The sequence below is a fragment of the Prionailurus bengalensis genome, chromosome E4 (assembly GCF_016509475.1).
Source record: "Prionailurus bengalensis isolate Pbe53 chromosome E4, Fcat_Pben_1.1_paternal_pri, whole genome shotgun sequence".
Taxonomy (NCBI): Eukaryota; Metazoa; Chordata; class Mammalia; order Carnivora; family Felidae; genus Prionailurus; species Prionailurus bengalensis.
In genome coordinates, this window is record NC_057360.1 from 6,242,956 (window position 1) to 6,261,100 (window position 18,145).

Consider the following 18,145-nt stretch of genomic DNA (forward strand, 5'->3'; position numbering starts at 1 on the left):
CTTCTCTGTTTATTGTTGTTGGACGTGGTTCTGTAATCTCAGAAAATCTTTTCTGGAAAACAAAGAGATTTTTAATAGCTCCAGCTGGTATTAACCTACCCTACATAAAATGTGACAGGAAAATACAGCAGTTTCTTGTAGCCCCGAACGCACACACAGGATTATGTTGTTACTTCAGTGACGTGGCAGTAGCGTGGTCGTGCAGACTCGGACGAAGGGCCGCCTCCGAAGGGGAGACGCCGACCGCGCCGCAGTGGGTTCGGGGCAGGTCTCCCATGAAGTCAGGGACGGACCGGGTCTCCTTGGAAATGTGTTCAGTCAGGACCTAACAGTCTTCACAGCAGATGGTCTGGACCCGGAACTCTCTTGAGGAGTGTCGCTCGTCGGTGACGTCTTCCTGAGAACGCGGAACGCGTTGCTCCGCACGCTTCCCTTCGGAGAGCTTGTGTTGGCAGGTTAACCACCTCTGTTGTGGCTGCTAGACGGGTAGGGCGGTTGTACCACAGTCTGATTACCTGGAAGCATTTTGGATGGGGCCTTTTTCCGATTTTACCTCATACGCCTGCTATCGTAGAAACTTGGCTTGGCTTCTGGGACTAAGCTCAGTAGAGGAACGGCTTTGGGACCAAAGTGAGTCAGGCGTGCGTGTGTCACACAGCCAAACCTGAGGGCAGGCTTCCACGTGCTCTTCTCAAAACCACTGGGATTCACACATCCAGGAGGCTAAAATAAAGCGACCTCTTACAATTCTTTAAAGGTGCTATTTTTAGAATTGTGTCATTTATTTACTGTAGTCCTAACACAGAATTAGGGACAATTAACATACCTTCTGCGACACCCTTTATGTCTAGCACATTTGAGGAGATTGAAAACTGGATCCGAGTAGACGTTCTGCTCTTTCAGGCTTGAACTCGTCCGTGCTCGAGAGACTTTTGAACGGTCTTTGCGTGTGTATCATTTCCCCACCTCCAACGCTGAACCCCCCCCCCCATCCGTCCTGAGAGGCACGGGTGGGGGACGCTGAGGGCGAGGGCGAGGGTGCTGGGTTGCCAGCCGGGAGAGCGGCCTGAGGTCAGGGCCCTGTCCTGCCTGCAGCCTGTGGTGTATCCTTGTCCTCCTCAGAGACAACCCAGCATCTTCAGCGCCCATTTTTATTACTTTCCAGCATTTGAGGGCTCACCTGTGTATCGTAGAAATACTATTTGAAGCTAAAACAATGATCTGTTTACAGACATCTGATAGAACTCCAAGTCAATTGTGTCACTTCAGGAAGTACATTGTCAGGCTCCTCTCAAACCGCACACTGAAGAAGAAACCCAAACCGCCAGGCCGAAGACGCGTCCTTGTCTGTTCTTGTTGACGGAGCGGACAGAACAGCGCTTCCTGGCGTCTCCTGACTGTGCACAGATTAGCAGGATGGTAAACGATGGAGCCTTACGAGATGTTGATTCAGAGCGTAAGAAGTGGAAGGACGGTGTCTAGCTCATGAAGAGGGAGAGAAACACGAGTGGCAGGAAGAAAGTCTGGTCCTTAATGCCCTTTGGCCTAGTTAAAATATGTGCCTTTTCGGTGTGTTTCGTTCATCACTACAAGGTAAAAAGGAAACGCTTAAATTCAGGTCTTTAAAAAAGTTCATTTATTGAAATTCACATGTGTAACAGGATACAAATGAGCAGATTTATCAGAACACAGTTAACTTCAAGCCATTTCTGCAAACATAACTGCAGGAGGTCTCCTGGTCCGGTGCGGGGCCTGGCCGCACGGGCACCGCTGGGCAGTAGACGCGGCTGACCTGGCCGCCTGCTGCCGTCCGGGGCGCCGGCCACCGGGAAGGTCGTGGTGCTCTGTGGCATCTCACGAACAAATCAGATGAATGTAAATATCTCTTTGTAAACCATTTATTTCACTCTGTTTCATCCAGGTCAGCAATCAGATTGTGGCATGCTGGGTAACTGGAAAAAAATGATAATAAAAAGTAAGTTTAAATAGATCACGTTCTTCACTGTGATTTGTCTTCTCGCTGGTGCAGGTGCCTCTTCTAAGGAGGAAGACATTCTTTTGCTAAAAATAGAGAAATTGTACGTGACCAACTGCACGAAAATCTTGTTACTCCCCCTGACCTTGGATCACAGCCCCTGTCAGACAGGAACTGAAGGGAACCCATTTCGTTTTACGGCCTTAAATCTGAACACATCTGTACTGCAGGCATCGGTCTGTCTTGGGAGTAAGGCAGTCCGATGACGGGACGTGGCTGGAGGGCCACCACTTCTCTGCCCAGGAAAGGAGACCCTGATTCATGCCAGAATCTGTTTACTGGGAACTGCTCAGACATTACAGCTGGTAAAGCAGAACAAAAAACAGGATGTAGGCCGAGTGTCCCTAAGAAATTCCTAGTGAAATCAAAACGAGCTAAAACCTCCAAATTTCCAGCTGCAGACAATTTATTATCACGCACACACCCGCTTTTTCCCCCGTGGAAACCACCTCCCACGCACTGGAAGAGGGAATTCGGTGTATCTGGCCTTAGTTTTGAGCAGGAATAAATGTTTCAAAGCTAGCTCCTGAAAATCGGGTTGAGAGAGGCACAAGTTAGGGACGCGGAGAAGCCTCTCGTCTGCCCTGGCCGGCGACAGGGCCGCTCAGGTTAGCTTAAACCATGTCCGGAAGTGGTGCCAGAAACCACTGCAGATGGTTCCGCTCCACAGAACAGGGCACACCCACCCTGCACCACGTGGGAAGATGAGTTAGGCAGTCCTTGACCTCGAGGAGTGAGGTCCCTCGAGGGCAGGCAGTCTGGTCTGTGTGGCTGGAAACCATCTTCCAGAAAGACAGACCCGTGGGCCTCAGGCTCTGCACGCCCTCTGCACTCTCAGATTTCCTGAGCTAGAATCAGGGTGGGGGGGCTCCTGGGAACCCAGTTTCGGTCACAATTACTCGAGGGTTTCCGAGACAGGACAGTGAGTGAAAGACCACAATTCACGCATGAGAAATAGGAAAATCCGCCTGTCGCCTCTTTCAAAAAATGCAAAAAGGTAATGTGTACGTGTCAGGTAGGTTTCTCAGCATGTGTGACACTGATGATGCCTTTCCAGGGAGCAAGTCTGTGAGGAGACGGGGAATTAGAATGTCACGTGTGCGGCCCACCTGGCTCTGTACACAGGGTGGGGGCCGAGGCATGGTGAGGAAGCACTCAGTGTGTGTGTGCAGCCCTGGGTGGGGGGCTGGGGCTCAGGGGCCCTCTTCCTTAGGGCCCCGGGGGACTTCGGGCTCTCCAGAGCAGGCCAGCAGGAGTCCACTGCCCCAGAGCCCTTGCAGAAAGGGCTCCTTTCCACCCCCAGCGACACACTCAGCCCGGGGGCTGCCACCAACTCAGTGGACCATCACGCGGGGTCTCCGTCCCGACCTGATGCTGTCCAGTCTGGACGGAGCTGACCTGGTGTGGCACCACCCAGGGACTGCGGGGCTGCGGGCCGGGCGCTCCCTAACTTCAGAGACTCCAGGAACGTCTCTGAGTGCAAGGATAAGCAGAAACCACGACAGGCATATCACAAATGGAGCGGAACTTGGGGTAGAAGACACACGCCCGCGACACGCACGGTAGAGTAGCGGTTAAGACCTGAAGTAGAAAGGAAAGGTGTCGCGGGAATTTTTTTAAACCAAGCTCCAGGAAACTGGCACCTCTCGTTATGAGTCTTCCTAGTGCCTGTGCCCCAGGCCCATCTAGTAACTTCCTGCCCGACTCGTCCCCTCTTGGCACTCGGGCCTCTGCCTAGGAACCGGCCACCATGGCCCCGTGGGGCCCTGTCGGAGAAGATGTGAGGTCCCCGACGTGAACGGTCTCTCTCCCTGGAGCAAATCGCCTGTCACTATTTCTTCGCTGGTTCGGTATTTTATTTGGTCCTGATGCAAAGCCTGTCCTGACTTTCCCATTATGGTGCTTGCCTTTCACTCTCCATCCCCAGTGCCCACGGCTGCCCTGCCCATGGCAAGCATTCAGTAAATATCAGAATGACTAATTCAGCCGATGACATCATCATTCAGTCTCTAATTCCCCACTCAAGTGTCACCCTCAGTTTGCTGGGTCTTCAGTAAAGAACAGTTCTTGGTACCTCCCCCATCCCGCGGCATGTCCAGAGATCGAGAAGCATTAGTTCCTGCCCAAATCCTGCTCGTCTGCCATCACCTCCTAGAGAGATTAGCCTTGCTGACTTCCAGAAAGCTGGGTCCGTGGTCCTCACCACCACGATCCGGGTCTGGCTGTAAGGGACAATGAGGATGCACATGCCCGTGGGACATTAGCTGGCTCCAACTGTGGCTTGAGCCCTCGGCCACCTTCTCCCAGACCTCTGCCTCTCAACTTGTCACCAAGGCCCCTTGCCATGGCATGCCTGGGCGGTGTGGCCACATCGGTCGTGTCCATGGCTGCCCTCCAAGACAGAGGAAGGCCCACAGGGTACCCTGGCACCTGCTCTTCTAGAACACTGTCCACAGATGACATAAACGCTCCCCCCTCCCCCGTCTACATGCCTGCTACTGCTAGCCCATTTCCTTTGTTCTCATTTTAAATCCTACGAGAGCCTTCTCTCCATAAACCCTGACCTTTGTATTTATTTCTGAAGTTTTGACTTTAAAAAATGAGTGTCTCTGTGGGTGACTTGAATTGTTCCCCAGGCAACCACGCCGTGGGGTTGAGCAGAGCCTTTTCTCCCGCCTTGTTCCCAAGCCTGTGACCCGGGAAGCACACAGCCCACCTCATCCCCGCTCACAGAACGTGCCTGCTCAGCCTCAGCCCGACCCAACTTTCCCTCTGCATCCCTTCTCTGAGGACTCCACCTCTCACTAGTGCCCCCCACCACCAGCCTCACTCATTTTCACATTTTCTGTGTCAGTGTGGCCAGGTCAAAAAACGGTCCTGTTTGGGGAGCCTGGGTGGCTCAGTCGGGTAAGTGGCCGACTTGGGTTCAGGTCGTGATCTGACGGTTCGTGAGTTCGAGCCCCGCATCGGACTGCCTGTCAGCACAGAGCCAACTTCAGACCCTCTGTCCCTCTCTCTTTGCCCGCCCCTGCTCTCTCTCAAAAATACACATTAAAAAAAAAAAAAAAAAAAAAAAGTCCTGTTCCTTGTGCCTCTGGCAAGAAAGCATCTATTTTTAGCCAGAGAGAGGAGAATCCCTTCCCCACCTCTAGCTGGGGGCATTTTAGAGCCTTGTCCTGAGGTCCAGAGAAGCCACCAGTACCTACTGCTGGAGAGCCAGGGCCCGACTGCAGGCTCTGCCCCGGGAGAGTCGGATGGACACCCACCCCCTCCATGCAGCCTGCGGCCCAGGGCCTGAGTACCACTTTCTCGAGAAGTTTTTTCCCTGCCGTTCACTTCCCAGCTCCGTGCACTTCATCTCTCTGGGCCTGATTTTTCTGTCTGGACAGAAAGGATGCCGAATGATTGATCCAGTGGCCCTGTCTGGCCAACTGTGATCTCTGCCAACCCGGCCGGCTTCACGGTCACCTGTGTGGGAGCCGGGTGATGGGGGGGCTGCCTCTTCAAGGGAAGCTGGTTCTGTTATTAAGGTTCTCTGTTTGTTTCTTGGTTTTGGTTTTGCTTTTGAGCAGGACCTGAGTGATATGAAAGCTAAACATTTTACCCCAAGTGGTACAGATCTGAGATTTGAACCTTGGCAGCTGGACCTCGAAGTCCAGGCCTGTTAATGCTCTTGTGACCTGCCCAGCGAAGCAGCACAGAAGCCACCTCACACCTGGTGGGATCCCTGTGTGTGGGATCAAGTAGAAGTCAGATCTGGGAGGCCAGCTGGCACTCACAAGCCACGTGAGCTGTGGGAGGCCACCGATTTGCTCAGGAGGAGGGTGCCCTCACCAGTCCTCCGCAGAACGTCGTGGAACGTGGCCGGGAGGGCCACAGAGGCGAGCCTTCCCCCAACCCACGGGGCCCTCGATGGACTGCCTCCAGGCCAGCAGAGTCCAGCAAAGTGACCCCAACCCTGCCTCGTCCCCCGGCTCCGGCACCCCAGAACCCGGTGGTCGGCAGCTGCAAAGCCGGGTCGCCCGCACACCAGGCAGTCCGCCGAGCCCCTGACAATGACAGGCCTGTGCAGGCAGAGGTCAGAGTCACGGCTTCCCTAGACCACTGGCCTGGCTCTCTGCCTCTGGGCCCCACAGAGGGAAGGGGCTGTAGAAGCCAGAGAAAGGAAAAGGTAGAGGCAGGAAGACCTTCCTTGCAGAATGGAGGTGAGCCGAGGAGGAATCCTTGGCTTTCCGGAAAACAGCATCTCAAGCTGGGCCTGGGACGCGTGGCATGGCGGGGTGGGGAACCGGGGAGCCCGGTGCGTTGGCCGCAGGGGTCAGACTGCCAGGACGCCCCTCCCCTCTCCAGAGCTCCGACGACACAGGAGTCCCATGCCTCGTGCCGTCCGACTTTGTCATCTTCCAGCTTCCTGGAATCCCGCAAGTCATGAGAACTTTCTTTGCACATGGGCAGGTGTCTGTTTTATAGGAACCATGTTTCCATGGTAAATAGACTTTAAGAATTCCCAAAGGACAGACAGTGTCACCAACAGCAGAGAGTGGAGCCTCTGGCTGCCTCGTGTTTGAAAGCGTTAGAAATAAAGACAACACTGACATTTGGGGTTGTAATGTGACGGAATTGCAGTCTTTTAAAGGCAAGAACCACTTCTCTCTGCTCCATGTAATATTCAGTGTTTTGTTCACTTGTCTGATTGGATTAAAATATTTAGCTCCCTTTAAAATCTTGATTGTGAATTTCTATCGCAAAATGTACTGACTCAGGAAGCAGTAAGTGGAGCAAGTGTGTCTGCGGCAGCAGAAAATTCGATTTATTTTTCTTCCACGCGTCCTACTCCGACATTCACTCATGGACAAAGTGAGCTGTTAACGGAATAGCAGGTCTGTCTTCAGTGAAGCCTTATGTGCTTTTCAACATTAATCACACGTGGGCCTTCAGTGAAAACAAGAATAAAAAACCAAAAAACAAAACGGAAGTTAAACTCGGTGATTTGAGTTGCTTGGGGAAGTTTCCCTGAGGGTCGCAAGACCCGTATGTCAGAAACAGACACCGGGGTCTCGTGTCACTCTTGAAAAACACTCAGGCAGCAGGGAGTTAATGACATTTTAGCTGCATATGTTCAAGTGTATTTAAAAAAATATGCAAGTCACTTTGGTTGACAGTGTCTTGTACACAGTTTTGAAAGAATCAGGGCAAACTTTAACAGAGTCAGTTTTTATTTGAAAAATATTTTCTGGGAATGTATCAGTGTTTATTTTTGAGACTGACAATTCGGGTGAAAATCAGGATAAAAACAAAAAAACAACAATTTGGTTGAAATCAAATTGTTTGTTTTCATCTATTTAGAATTCTTTCCAAAAAAATCTTGGTTCAGGAGGAGGCTTTTTTAATTTATTTTATTCAGTGTATTTGCTGTTCTATCCAGGCACCATCTGTCCTGCAGGTAGCTAACTCCAGGAAGACACCCACGTGAGCCGGGCGAAGCCCCCAGGACTGGGGAAGGACCCCCGCCATCCCACACACACCCTCCGGGTCCCATCCTGGGCAAGCCGCGGGCACCCCCTCCTCAGCTGGACCCCAGCCTGGCAGCCCTGGGCCATGCTGACATTTCTGAGGCCATCCTGCCCTTGCCTCAGGTCAACAAAGGGGCCTCACCCTGCCCCTCATCTGGGTTCAGCCCTCTTGCTTGGGTCCTTTGGTGGAACGAGATAATGTCCATGATTCTGAATATAACCACATATGGCTGCTAGATCCGTGCACAAGTTCGAATCAGAGTAGAAAGTCAATTCACTGCCAAGGATACTCCAAAGTCACAGGGCCAACTGATTAATCACCGATAAGTCAGTCTCAGGATGCGTCCTGCGCACAAGCGCCTCAACTGCAGGGACGAAAGGGAGCCCCCTGAGCACTGAGGATGGAGCCCTACAGGCCGTGCATGGCAGAGGTGGCAGGGACCAGAAAACACAAATCTGCTGAACCCCGAGTTGTTGCCCAATGAGTACATAAACAAACTCCTGGCGTATAAAACCATCCTCTAAATGGACAATCCTCCCCAACAAAGGACTCTGATTTTCTCACTAGCTGGCATCTCCCTCCCTGGCCAGATGTTAGAGCCCCGGGCACTGGGTCACAGACCACCGACCCTGGTCCCAGCTGCCCACCCCTGGGGCCCAGCTTCCTCATCCGGACATCACCCCCATGCCACCCCTACCACGGTCTCTCTCCCCCCAGAAGAGGCAGGAGGGCATATGCCCAGCCTCGCCTGTAACGGAGCCACTCGCTGTGCCTGGGGAGATGATACGGGGCCCTGTTTGCAGTCAGGCTGGGTGACCGTCTTCAGGCTCTGTTTCTCCACACTGACCAGCACAGCCATTTCAAGACATTTTAACAAAAGCCCTTTGCTAGGGGTGCCTGAGTGGCTCAGTCGGTTAGACATCCGGACCTCGGCTCAGGTCATCATCTCGCGGTTCATGAGTTCGAGCCTGATTTCGCGGTTTGTGAGTTCAAGCCCCGCATTGGGCTCTGTGCTGACAGCTCAGAGCCTGGAGCCTGCTTCAGATTCTGTGTCTCCCCCCCCCCTCTCTCTGCCCCTCCCCACTTATAATCTCTCTCTTTCTCTTTCCCTCTCTCTCTCAAAATAAACATTAAAAAAAAATTTTTAAGACATTTTCTAGAAGTCCCCTACCGCAGAGTGAGGCAGGAGAGTAATCAAGCCAATGTTTTTAGTCACACTAAGATCAAGGCAGATTAGTGGTCAGTACCCTGCGCCCGGACCGCACCCCGCACCCTGCGCCCCGTACTCGACTGGCTCCCTGCACCATAGCAGCGTTTGAGGGGAAGATGGGAATCCTCATGGGTAGAAATGTCACTGCAGCCTGGTTACGACTGTGACCAGCTCCCTCTGCAGACACTGTCCATGTTCCAGAAGTTAAGCAGAAGTGATTTAGGATACTAGAGCCTTTTAAACAGGCTTAGCTGTTTCCTGTCAGAGGCCACAGGCCAACCCGAGCCCTGTCACCTGCTCCAGGGCCCAGGACTCAGTACATGGGAGCAGATCAGAGGGATGGGACTCAGCTTCGGGGTGGCCAGGAAATCTCCATTCTCTTTGGGGTTCTGGGTGGACAGAGATTTTTAGAGTGTGACCTACAAAATTAAGTCATTATGCTTAAGTTATCCAGGCTGAGAAAATGGAAGCCTTTAGCAAAGCCATCTCCAACCCAGAGATGAACCAGTCTCTCCAGGAAGACAGGAACTGTGGCTGAACCCTCCAGAACCGTCAGCAGGCAGTGTCCTCTGATGTCCCTGCTGGGGGGGCACACAGCGGCCTTGTTCACGTCAAGGCTGGGAGGCTAACCTCACAATTCCAGCTTACTCCATGGCTCAAGTGGGTCTAATGCCACACTTGGGTAGAAAGAGTAAGCCTTCAGCGTAGATATTCAGCAGAGAGCTTGCAAAACTGGACCCCTGCCTCTTCTTTGAACACTAGTGTTTGCTACCGAAAGCCAGGACTCCCTCTATGAAATTCCTTTTGTCATGTTCATATTAAAATAACTCCAAATGCACTCTGTGAATCTGAAAGACCCCTTTAGAGATGAGCCAGATGGCTGGTATCAGATAACTCAGGACAGTCAAAGCATCTCTGTTGCTTCAGCCAAAAGAAGAAAGACCAGCTCGGTTTTCTGAGAATTTTTTGAGGTTTGGGTTGTTTTTTTTTTTTTTTTTTTTTAATGCATTTTATGAAAATTTTGCAATCCATTTGGTAATTAGGTTTTTGAAGCCCTGGAAGAGGTTTCTAAGCATCGATGGTCCATGTTAAGATCTGAGAGGTTGTAAGGTAGGCAGATGGGGAGTTAAAAGGGAAACCCTACCCGGTAACGATCTGGTCCAGAAGCTGCCATGTGCTCGGAGCTTGTACAGAACACTCCCCACAATGTGCGTCCTGAAGTGGCTCTTGGCTTCTAGAGCCAAAGGATTCACTCCTGCTAGGAGTCCCTGTTCCTCCACTGCGTGTGGCGGGAGCCCCATCACCTGCCTGACAGCCAGTGGCCTCAACCCTTGGCTGGTGCCACACAGGGCCTCCTGTGGGACTCACCCAGACAGTTAGGTTGGGCCCAGCTCAGCGGGGGGGGGGGGCAGGAAGGGCCTGAGCACGTCTGAGAAGCGCGGGGAGCAGTGGGCACAGCGCTGCCAGCCCCCTCCCTGGCTGTCCCTGGGCTTCTTCTGGGCCTTCTCCAGTCTTGGGAAGGGAGGGGAAGGGGAAAGCCTTGACGTTTCTTGGACCTACTATGTGCAAGAGGTTCTGCCGTGCACCTCAGGGCTGCACTCACTGAACACTTCTGACATCCCTTTTGAGTCAGGCTGATGTGACACACACCACCCCCCACCCCCCACCCCATCCCTGGCACACGTGGAAACTGAGACTCAGAAGAGACTCCAGTGACTTGTTCTGAGCCTCACAACACCGGCACAGTCTGGAATCCTGCTCTGTTCTTTCTGCCTCCAACCACTTGAGAGGTTCTCAAACCTCCGTGCCCCTCAGAATCACCCAACCAGCTGCTTAAAATGCAGATGCCTAGGCCCTGCTCCCAGAGATCCTGCCTCGGCCTGTGTGAACCGGGCCCCAGGACCCATGCTCCTCACACTTTTCTGTTTGCAAACCTCCTGGACTGTGGCATGAGGTGTGACAGAGTCAGCGGCACGGGGAGCAGAGTGGCCGGGCGGGTCCCCAGCCCCAGGCCTTGGAGGTGTTCACCTGCTACCTTGGAGAAATGAGTCCTTAGAGAGGGACTGCCTGTGCTGAGTGGGAAAATTCACTCAGAGGAGAGCGGCTCCCCGCTACCCACTGGGCACATGGTTATTCTGAAAGAATTATGAGACAGTTTCCCATCCTTTTCATCTCCAGATACATTCTTCCCGTTAATCATCCATCCCAAGCACTCACTGTGTGGTGTCCCTGGGCCCTCACAGAGCACCTGGCTGCAATCCTAATTCAAGGCTAAGACCAGGGCCAGCCCACAGGCCACCCCATTATCCTAACAAATTGCTCGATGGGGCAAAAAGTACAGCTTGTCTGACAGGAAGAGAACCAATTCAGGAGAGAAAGGTCTCATACCACATTCCAAGTTCACCTGGCTGTTCCCTTTCCCCACCATCCCTTCTGGTGGCCCCAGAGCTAACCTCAACAGGGAGGTCCTGGGCTGTGGAGTCAGCCTCCGGTAGGACACTGGTAGTGTCCTACTTGCTAGCTGGGCAGGCTTGCTGGAGCCTCAGTTTCCCTATCTACGAAATGGAGGCACAATCAATCTCGCAGGCTCGTTCAAGGGCACGTTCTGTATTGCAGCGCAGCCAGGCCGCCCGCAAACACTCAGAATCTTCGCTCAGTCACCAGGCACCTGATCTGGGACAGGACTCCTGCAATCTGCTCACAGCGGCCCCCTAGCCAGCGGCATCTCTTTCCTCACCTGATTCAAAGCAAACGCATCCTCCCTCCGGGGGCAGCCCAAAGCCGCCACCTCCAGAATGCTCACCACCCTCCCCACCCTTCCAGCGCCAGCACCCCTGGGCAGTGGTGTCTGTGGCCTGCTGGGTCTGTTCTCCCACACAGACTGTAGCTCACCGAAGGGGGCAGGCCCATGACCCACATGTCTCTGTCCCCCCCTCCCCTCACCCCCCCGCCCCGTGCCCATCACAGTCTTCAGGAACTACCCCCCCCCCCAACCCCGCCCCGGGTTACTAATGGACCAATGTGATCACTGGGCATTTCACCTGTAAAGATGCAACCCTGAAGAAAGCAAGGAGAAAAAGCCCTCCATGCGGATTCTGCTGTGTTCTCTGGCCGGTGAGCCAGCCCTGAGGACTCCCGCCCCCGTGCTGGGTTTGCACAGTACCTGGGATCTCAGACGCCCCACCTCTTCCTGCAGACTCTGTCTCTCCAGCAGAAGCTGATTCTGCTTGTTGAGAAGCTGCACCAGCTGAAGGGCCGTGGCCTGGCTGTGCTTGTCCAGCTGCTTCAGCCTGCAGAGAAATCCACCGCAGAGTTAGGGCCCGGGGGCAATAGGTGTCAGAGAGCAAGGGGGACCATGCCCAACTTCAGCCCTCCGGCGTGTTCCATGGCTGCCTGTGTCTGCCGTAAGCTCCAGACGGTGAACCGGGAGCTGTAAGTCTAGGGCGATCCTGAGGGGTGAGGCCGTGGCTAGCTAGCAGTGGGCTAAGTGGAAGGGAATCATGTCAAATGTGAACCGGCATTAAGAGCCTTTGCAACGGAGTTGTCAATTAGGAAACACACAGACAAGTTGGATAAGTAGAAGAAAAACTGAAAGCGTAAACTCACCAGGGTCAAAGATGAGGGGCCTAAATGCCTCCATTGTTCAGCTGGAGACGTTGCTGGCAGGCTGGAGCAGACAGCCCGCCCTGGCTGGGCAAGTGGGCGAGGGACAGCAGAAACACTGAACTAAGGGTTTTCCATTATTAATCACTCAGTCAATCACGAGCTCCGGCATCGCTGACCAGATGTCTTTAAAGATCCTAAATTTGTCATTCTGCTGATGGGCCCTCCTCTCCAGACTTGCTAATTCACTCAAACTATTATCCTCATTTGTCCACAGACGGCTTCCTACAGCCAGTAGCACGCTCGCCCCTGGGAATGTAGGCTTTGGATTAAATTTAGAGTTGCATAACTACCCACAACTGTTCTGGAAAGAAGCTGGATGTGTCATGCGCCCTTCCTCACAGACTTCACCCACTAAAGCACCAACGGTGAAATTAACTTGTATTTTCACAAGAAAGGGGTTTTCAAAGCTCAAGATGCATTTCAAACTCCAAGCTACATGTCCAACACTGAGTCAATGACCTCTCCGAATCTGCAGACACCGGCGTCGGGGCACCCCCTTGGCCTTCCTGCGGGTCTAGGGAGCTCTGAGCACAACCAAGGGGTGGGAGGGCGCCCTCACCAGCAGCGAGGCAGCAACTGGGAGGTGGTACAACTACACTCCAGGAAACCTAACGACTTTCTAGTATTACTGGCACTCTCCCGGATGCCTGTGCCACGTGCAACCCTGTCCATTTCCGTTTCCGAGACGGCACCTACCTACCGCCCGCCCTTCTCAACCTCGGATGGATTTGGGGGCACCTAAGTTCAAGCTGCCCCTGACAGCACACTTGCCGCCCCAGTCCCCACCCCGGTTCCCTCCTCTTCACACACCGCGGGCTACTTCCCACACCGGCAAGCGCGACTGGTAGCCGGGAGCGAGCGGGAAACCGAGAGACACCGGTGGGCGCCCAGGCAGCAGGGCGCATGCTCACAAAGCCCGCCCCGCCCCCCTCCGCCCCCCCCCCCGCGCTGGAGACCGCCGTCTGGCCCCGCCCACAGGCCCATGCCCCGCCCACCGGCCTCCAGCCTTCTGCGGGTTCTGGAGAAAGAGCAAGAAGAGCCAAGGGCAGAGCTTAGTTCTTTCCTCCTTAGTTCCTTCCTGAGCCTGTAGCTGTTCCGGGCCAGGGTCAGCTGCTCCAGCCCAGATCGGCTTCCCAGGTCCCCGGAACCGAACACAAGGATCTTCCATCCAAGTGTGAGTGCTTTCCTGCTCCTGTTCTGTATACACAGTAATGCCCCCGGCCCCTGTTACCCTTCCTCCGATCGTGGTGCAGCCAGGGCACCTGGGGCTTTGGGAAGCCCGCTCTGTCCCCACCGCCACTGTCACACAGAGACAGTTTCTTCTGAGAGCAGCCTCAAAACCACCCCACTGGCGTCAGACCAAACAGGAGTTTCCCTGCGTTGCGTCCTGGACCGGGCGCAGCTGGGGGAGGCAAGGGCATCCCAGGGCGGCCTAGAAGCCGGGCCAGTGGGCTGGGGGCGGGGGTGGGGGGTGAGCGCCAGGCAGGGGCATTCTGCCGGGGCTGAGCCACCGACAGATGCAGGCAGCCACCACTCATTTGAGCAGCTACTCTGCCGTCCAGCACCGGAGTGGGTCCCGGAGATGATGCAGAGAGGAGGAGAGCAGCCTTCTTCCTTGAGAAGCACACAATCTAACATTTGGATGTTTGAATCAGGCGAAAAGCATCATTGTTAGCAGCTGAGCTGTCTAAACCCTTGGGTGGCTTTCCCCCTCCAATCAAGTCCTGGGTGTGGAGACAGCCACAGGCCAAGAGTTAGCGAGGTAGTAACCCACTGGCTTCATGCTCGCTGGAAACAAATGTAACAGAAACATGTGATAAATAGATGACACCATTAAGGCTTAAAGGCAACAAGGCGCCAAGAATGGCCTTTCTCCATGTGGTCCCTTGCCCTGTGCTTTGATCAAATGGGAAAACAGTCCTATGGACTGATGGCCTCAGTATGTGTTTTTGGGCTCCTGGAAAGAGGTGGCTGCCTGATCCAGAGCTCCGGGCTGAGCCAAACCCTGCTCTCATCGCACAAAATACCGGCCATGGGCTGGCCACACTGGCTTACAGCCAGAATAGGGGCCAGTTCCTGCCTAGACTCTCCCCCTTTGGAGCCCCCCGGAACCTAAATCAGGCTCTGTTGGCAGCGTTTTGCAAACCGTAGGCTTCGGATCCCTGCAGCAATTACCTAAGAGCGCCCAGGCCCCACCCAGCCTGGCTGAATCCAGTCCCTGGGTGTGAACTGGGCATCAGAGCAGGAAACTGCTGCCTGGGTTGCAATCTGGGGAGTAAGGGCCTCGGGAGGGCCAGGTCCTCCCTCAACGAGGCTGAAGCCCCCACTAGCTTTGTGGCTGGAACCGACTTGAACACTCCACGCAGTCAACCTTGGGGTGCTTTTCTCCCTTTAAAAGACATGTTGTTCGGGGTCAGCCTCTATTATGGCACTCCACGTGCAGCAACAAAGGCAATCACAAGCTCAGAAAAGGTCAAAACCACAATAACAACAAACCCAAACCCACATTTGTTAAAAGGGTGACAGAAAGAAAGAGAGAGAGAAAGAAAGAAAGAAACCTACCTAGATTTTAGATAAAAGGGATTTTGTTACGGAAATATATTTCAGTAGCAGCTCTCAAGGCCTGTTAGGAATATTGGGAAGACATTGTTTTTACAATGAAAAGTTATTTTGGGGGACAGCCTTCCCCAAACACCACACAACCCTGCCTATACTCTGTTCATGGATGTTCCATTACTCAGTTAGAAGAGATACCTTGGGGTGTCCTAGGACACAAAAGTTGTCTTGCATTTTCCACACTGGTTGTTGCTCTCATTTTTGTCCTTCTAAGTGCCCATGTTCAGCTGCCACCACTGACAACAGCTAATGTTAACTGAGCCCTGTGCTTATTCCTCCACGGTGATTATCTCATTAAAAGGTAGGTGCTAGCTTCCCATTTTACAGATGAGAAACTGAAGCTAAGAGGTTCGATTAACTTGCACAAAGCCATACAAAAGTGGCCGAGCTTGGAGGCACCTTTAGGCAGTGCCTGAGTGTTTTTGTTTCTGTTTTTGTGTATTTATTTATTTTGAGAGAGACAGGGAGACAGAAAAATCACAAGCAGGCTCCAAGCTGTCAGCGCAGAGCCCAATGTGGGGCTCATTCCCACGGACCGTGAGATCATGACCTGAACTGAAATCAAGAGTCGGGCACTTAACCGATGGAGCCGCCCAGGTGGCCCAGTGCCCTGGTGTCCTTAAGTATTGTTAATGGATGGTTGATTCATGGAGTTAGCTCAGGAAACCAGCCAACCCTTGGCAAGCATCTTAAGTGTGGAGTACTAAGGTAGATACTGGGAATACATCAACAATCACAATGGGTCCCTGCCTTCAGAGGGCCAATTCCGGAGAGACCAGCTGGAAAATGAAAAGGTGCTGTCCTGAAAGCGGGGCCGGTGAAAGCAGGAAAGCGAGTGGTCACCGGGCAAGTGAGGGGTAGAGGAGGCTTGTGCCCATCAAGGAAAACAGACCAGCATCTTTTGAGCACCAGCTACGTGCCAGGCGCTGCACTAAGTGCTTACAACAATCCCTCGGGCAGAAACTCATTATCCCCACTTTAAGAATGAGGAAACCCAGGCACAGAAAGATACATGGCTGGTTCGAGCCACTCCGCCAGTATGTCAGGACGTGAAGAGAATGGGGGTGTCTGGGAGGGGCAGGGAGCCCCCCATGAGAAGAGAGGCTGCAAAGGCCATGCTGTCTGGAACTGTGAGCTGGGCGGTGTGGCTGGCCCACAGTCTGCAGGCTGCTCACAGGGGTAAGGCTGGTCCCAGCCAGATCTGCAGCCACACTAACAGATACGGACCTGGTCGTCCACACAATGGTGGTGTCCTTCACCAGGAAAGAGAGGATGGGAGGAAGGGCAGGCCTGGGGTGGGAGTTCTGGGGCCAGGGTGAGGCACCTGTGAGACACCCACCCACCCAGCAGTTGGGGCCCGGCACCTGGGACAGCTCTGGCTGGATCTCTGGTTGTGCTGGCCAAACCTGCTGAGAGGCGAGGCCATGAACTTGGGGCAAGATTCACCCAGGGAAGCCTGGCAGAGACTTTCACGTTTGTTAAAAATACAGGTATTGGGTGGCTCAGTCGGTTAAGCGTCTGACTCTTGATTTTGGTCAGGTCATGAGCTCATGGTTTGTGGGTTCCAGCCCCATGTGGGGCTCTGCACTGACAGCACACTGCCTCCTTGGGATTCTCTCTCCCTCCCCCTCTCTCAAAATAAATAAGTAAATAAACTTAAAAAAAAAATACAGGTATCCAAGTCCCCTATGAACTTCCTGGCTAAGCACGCCTACAGCAGTGGGGGAGCAGGGCCAGGGCAGGGCCTTGGGGATCAGCCACATTTTACAGGCTAGCAGAGGACAGGGAGCCAGCAAGCCATAGCAAGCCATGGGGACAGAAGATGGGGAGGGAGGAGGGGAGCCAGGAGAGGAGACCTGGAGCTTAGGGGAAAAGGGGCCTTCTGGGAGGAAGTGGGGGGGGGTCTTTGTGTGAGATGCCACTTGGCTATGGAACACGCCGTGGACGTGCCCAGCCACGGCTGCCTGCCCTATCAGTAGGGAGGCGTGGTGGAAGCCTGATTATAAGGATGGAAGAGGGGAGACTATTCTGGGGAGGGGCTTCGCTGAGGGCAAGGGAGCAAGAGGGACGCAGAGGACGGAAGGGGCTCGAGGCAGTGGCCGGAGGACCGCAGGAGAGGAGGGAATTCCCAGGGCAAAGAGAACCAGGCCTCCCAAGGCGGAAAGGCACCCTCGGCAGAGACTGGGACCCTCCTTCCCCAGGCAAGAGGGCAGAGAGGTGAGCAGGGGAAGCCCCTGCCCAGCAGCCTTCATACTCTGCCTCAGTTAGAGGGCACACATGTTTGTTGAGAAAAGAAGCCAGGCGACAGCATGGTTGTGGGGGAGCCGGCACCCAAGGGCCGGGCAGAGGGTGCACCTTCTCACGGAGACCTGGACACCCTGACTTCCTTCCCCTTTGGATGATCTCGCCCTTCCCGGCCCTGCGGGACTCGTGCACTCCAGCCACCCACATACCCTGCTGCTTTTCCTCTCATGTTCTTGGCCCTGGAGGTCCCCTGGGCCTGGAACGGGACCCCCCCACCCCTCCGGATCTTCACAGGGCTGAGCATTCTCAACGCTCACGTCTCAGCTTCACGGCCTGAGAGGCTGCAGTTTCTCGTTCTGTCTGGGTCCCCTGTTTTGGGCTGCTTCCTGCACAAGGCACAACGTAACTGGAGGAGGGAGTGGGGTGGCCCTCACCAGGCCTGCTCTGGAGTCTGCCTCGGCAGCAGCCCCTCCGGTGAGAAGGGGCCCCCGACAGCCTGCAAGCCACACGCGGGCTCCCCACGCGGACACAGATTTCGGAGCCCGGTTCCTAACTTGTACGTCCACACCCAGTGCCTGCCTCTCATCTCTGGACCGGGCACCCATTCTGCTCCTGCCAGGTGCCCCCGGGACACACTTAGCATCTGCACTGTGCTGTCGTGGCACCCAGCGGAGCCTCGGCCAGGCTGGGCCTCCCCGCGAGGCAGCCGGTGCCCCCCTGCCCTTGAGGGCAGCGAGGAAGGGCCTCTCCGGGCCACTCTACGCCCCAGGCTGGGCTCTCCATCCTGACGGCCGGGACCAGGCCCGTTTCCTTACGGTCCTGCCGGTGCCCAGCCACCGCCACTGGGCAGAAGCGGGCCT

General features: G+C 54.4%; 1 protein-coding gene across 2 annotated transcripts in view; it reads right to left on the reverse strand.

Annotated features, from left to right (window-relative positions):
* Nucleotides 1-1,613: 1,613 nt before the first annotated feature.
* The window catches only part of SDCCAG8 (SHH signaling and ciliogenesis regulator SDCCAG8), a 246,594-nt gene continuing 230,062 nt past the window's right edge, over nt 1,614-18,145 (reverse strand). For both annotated transcript variants that reach the window (XM_043568299.1, XM_043568296.1), the window contains 2 exons: nt 11,923-12,049; nt 1,614-1,952 (listed from right to left, as the gene is read on the reverse strand). In XM_043568299.1, the coding sequence (XP_043424234.1) occupies nt 1,923-1,952; nt 11,923-12,049 (157 nt within the window). In that variant the 3' untranslated portion in view covers nt 1,614-1,922. The remainder of the gene's footprint in view (nt 1,953-11,922; nt 12,050-18,145) is intronic.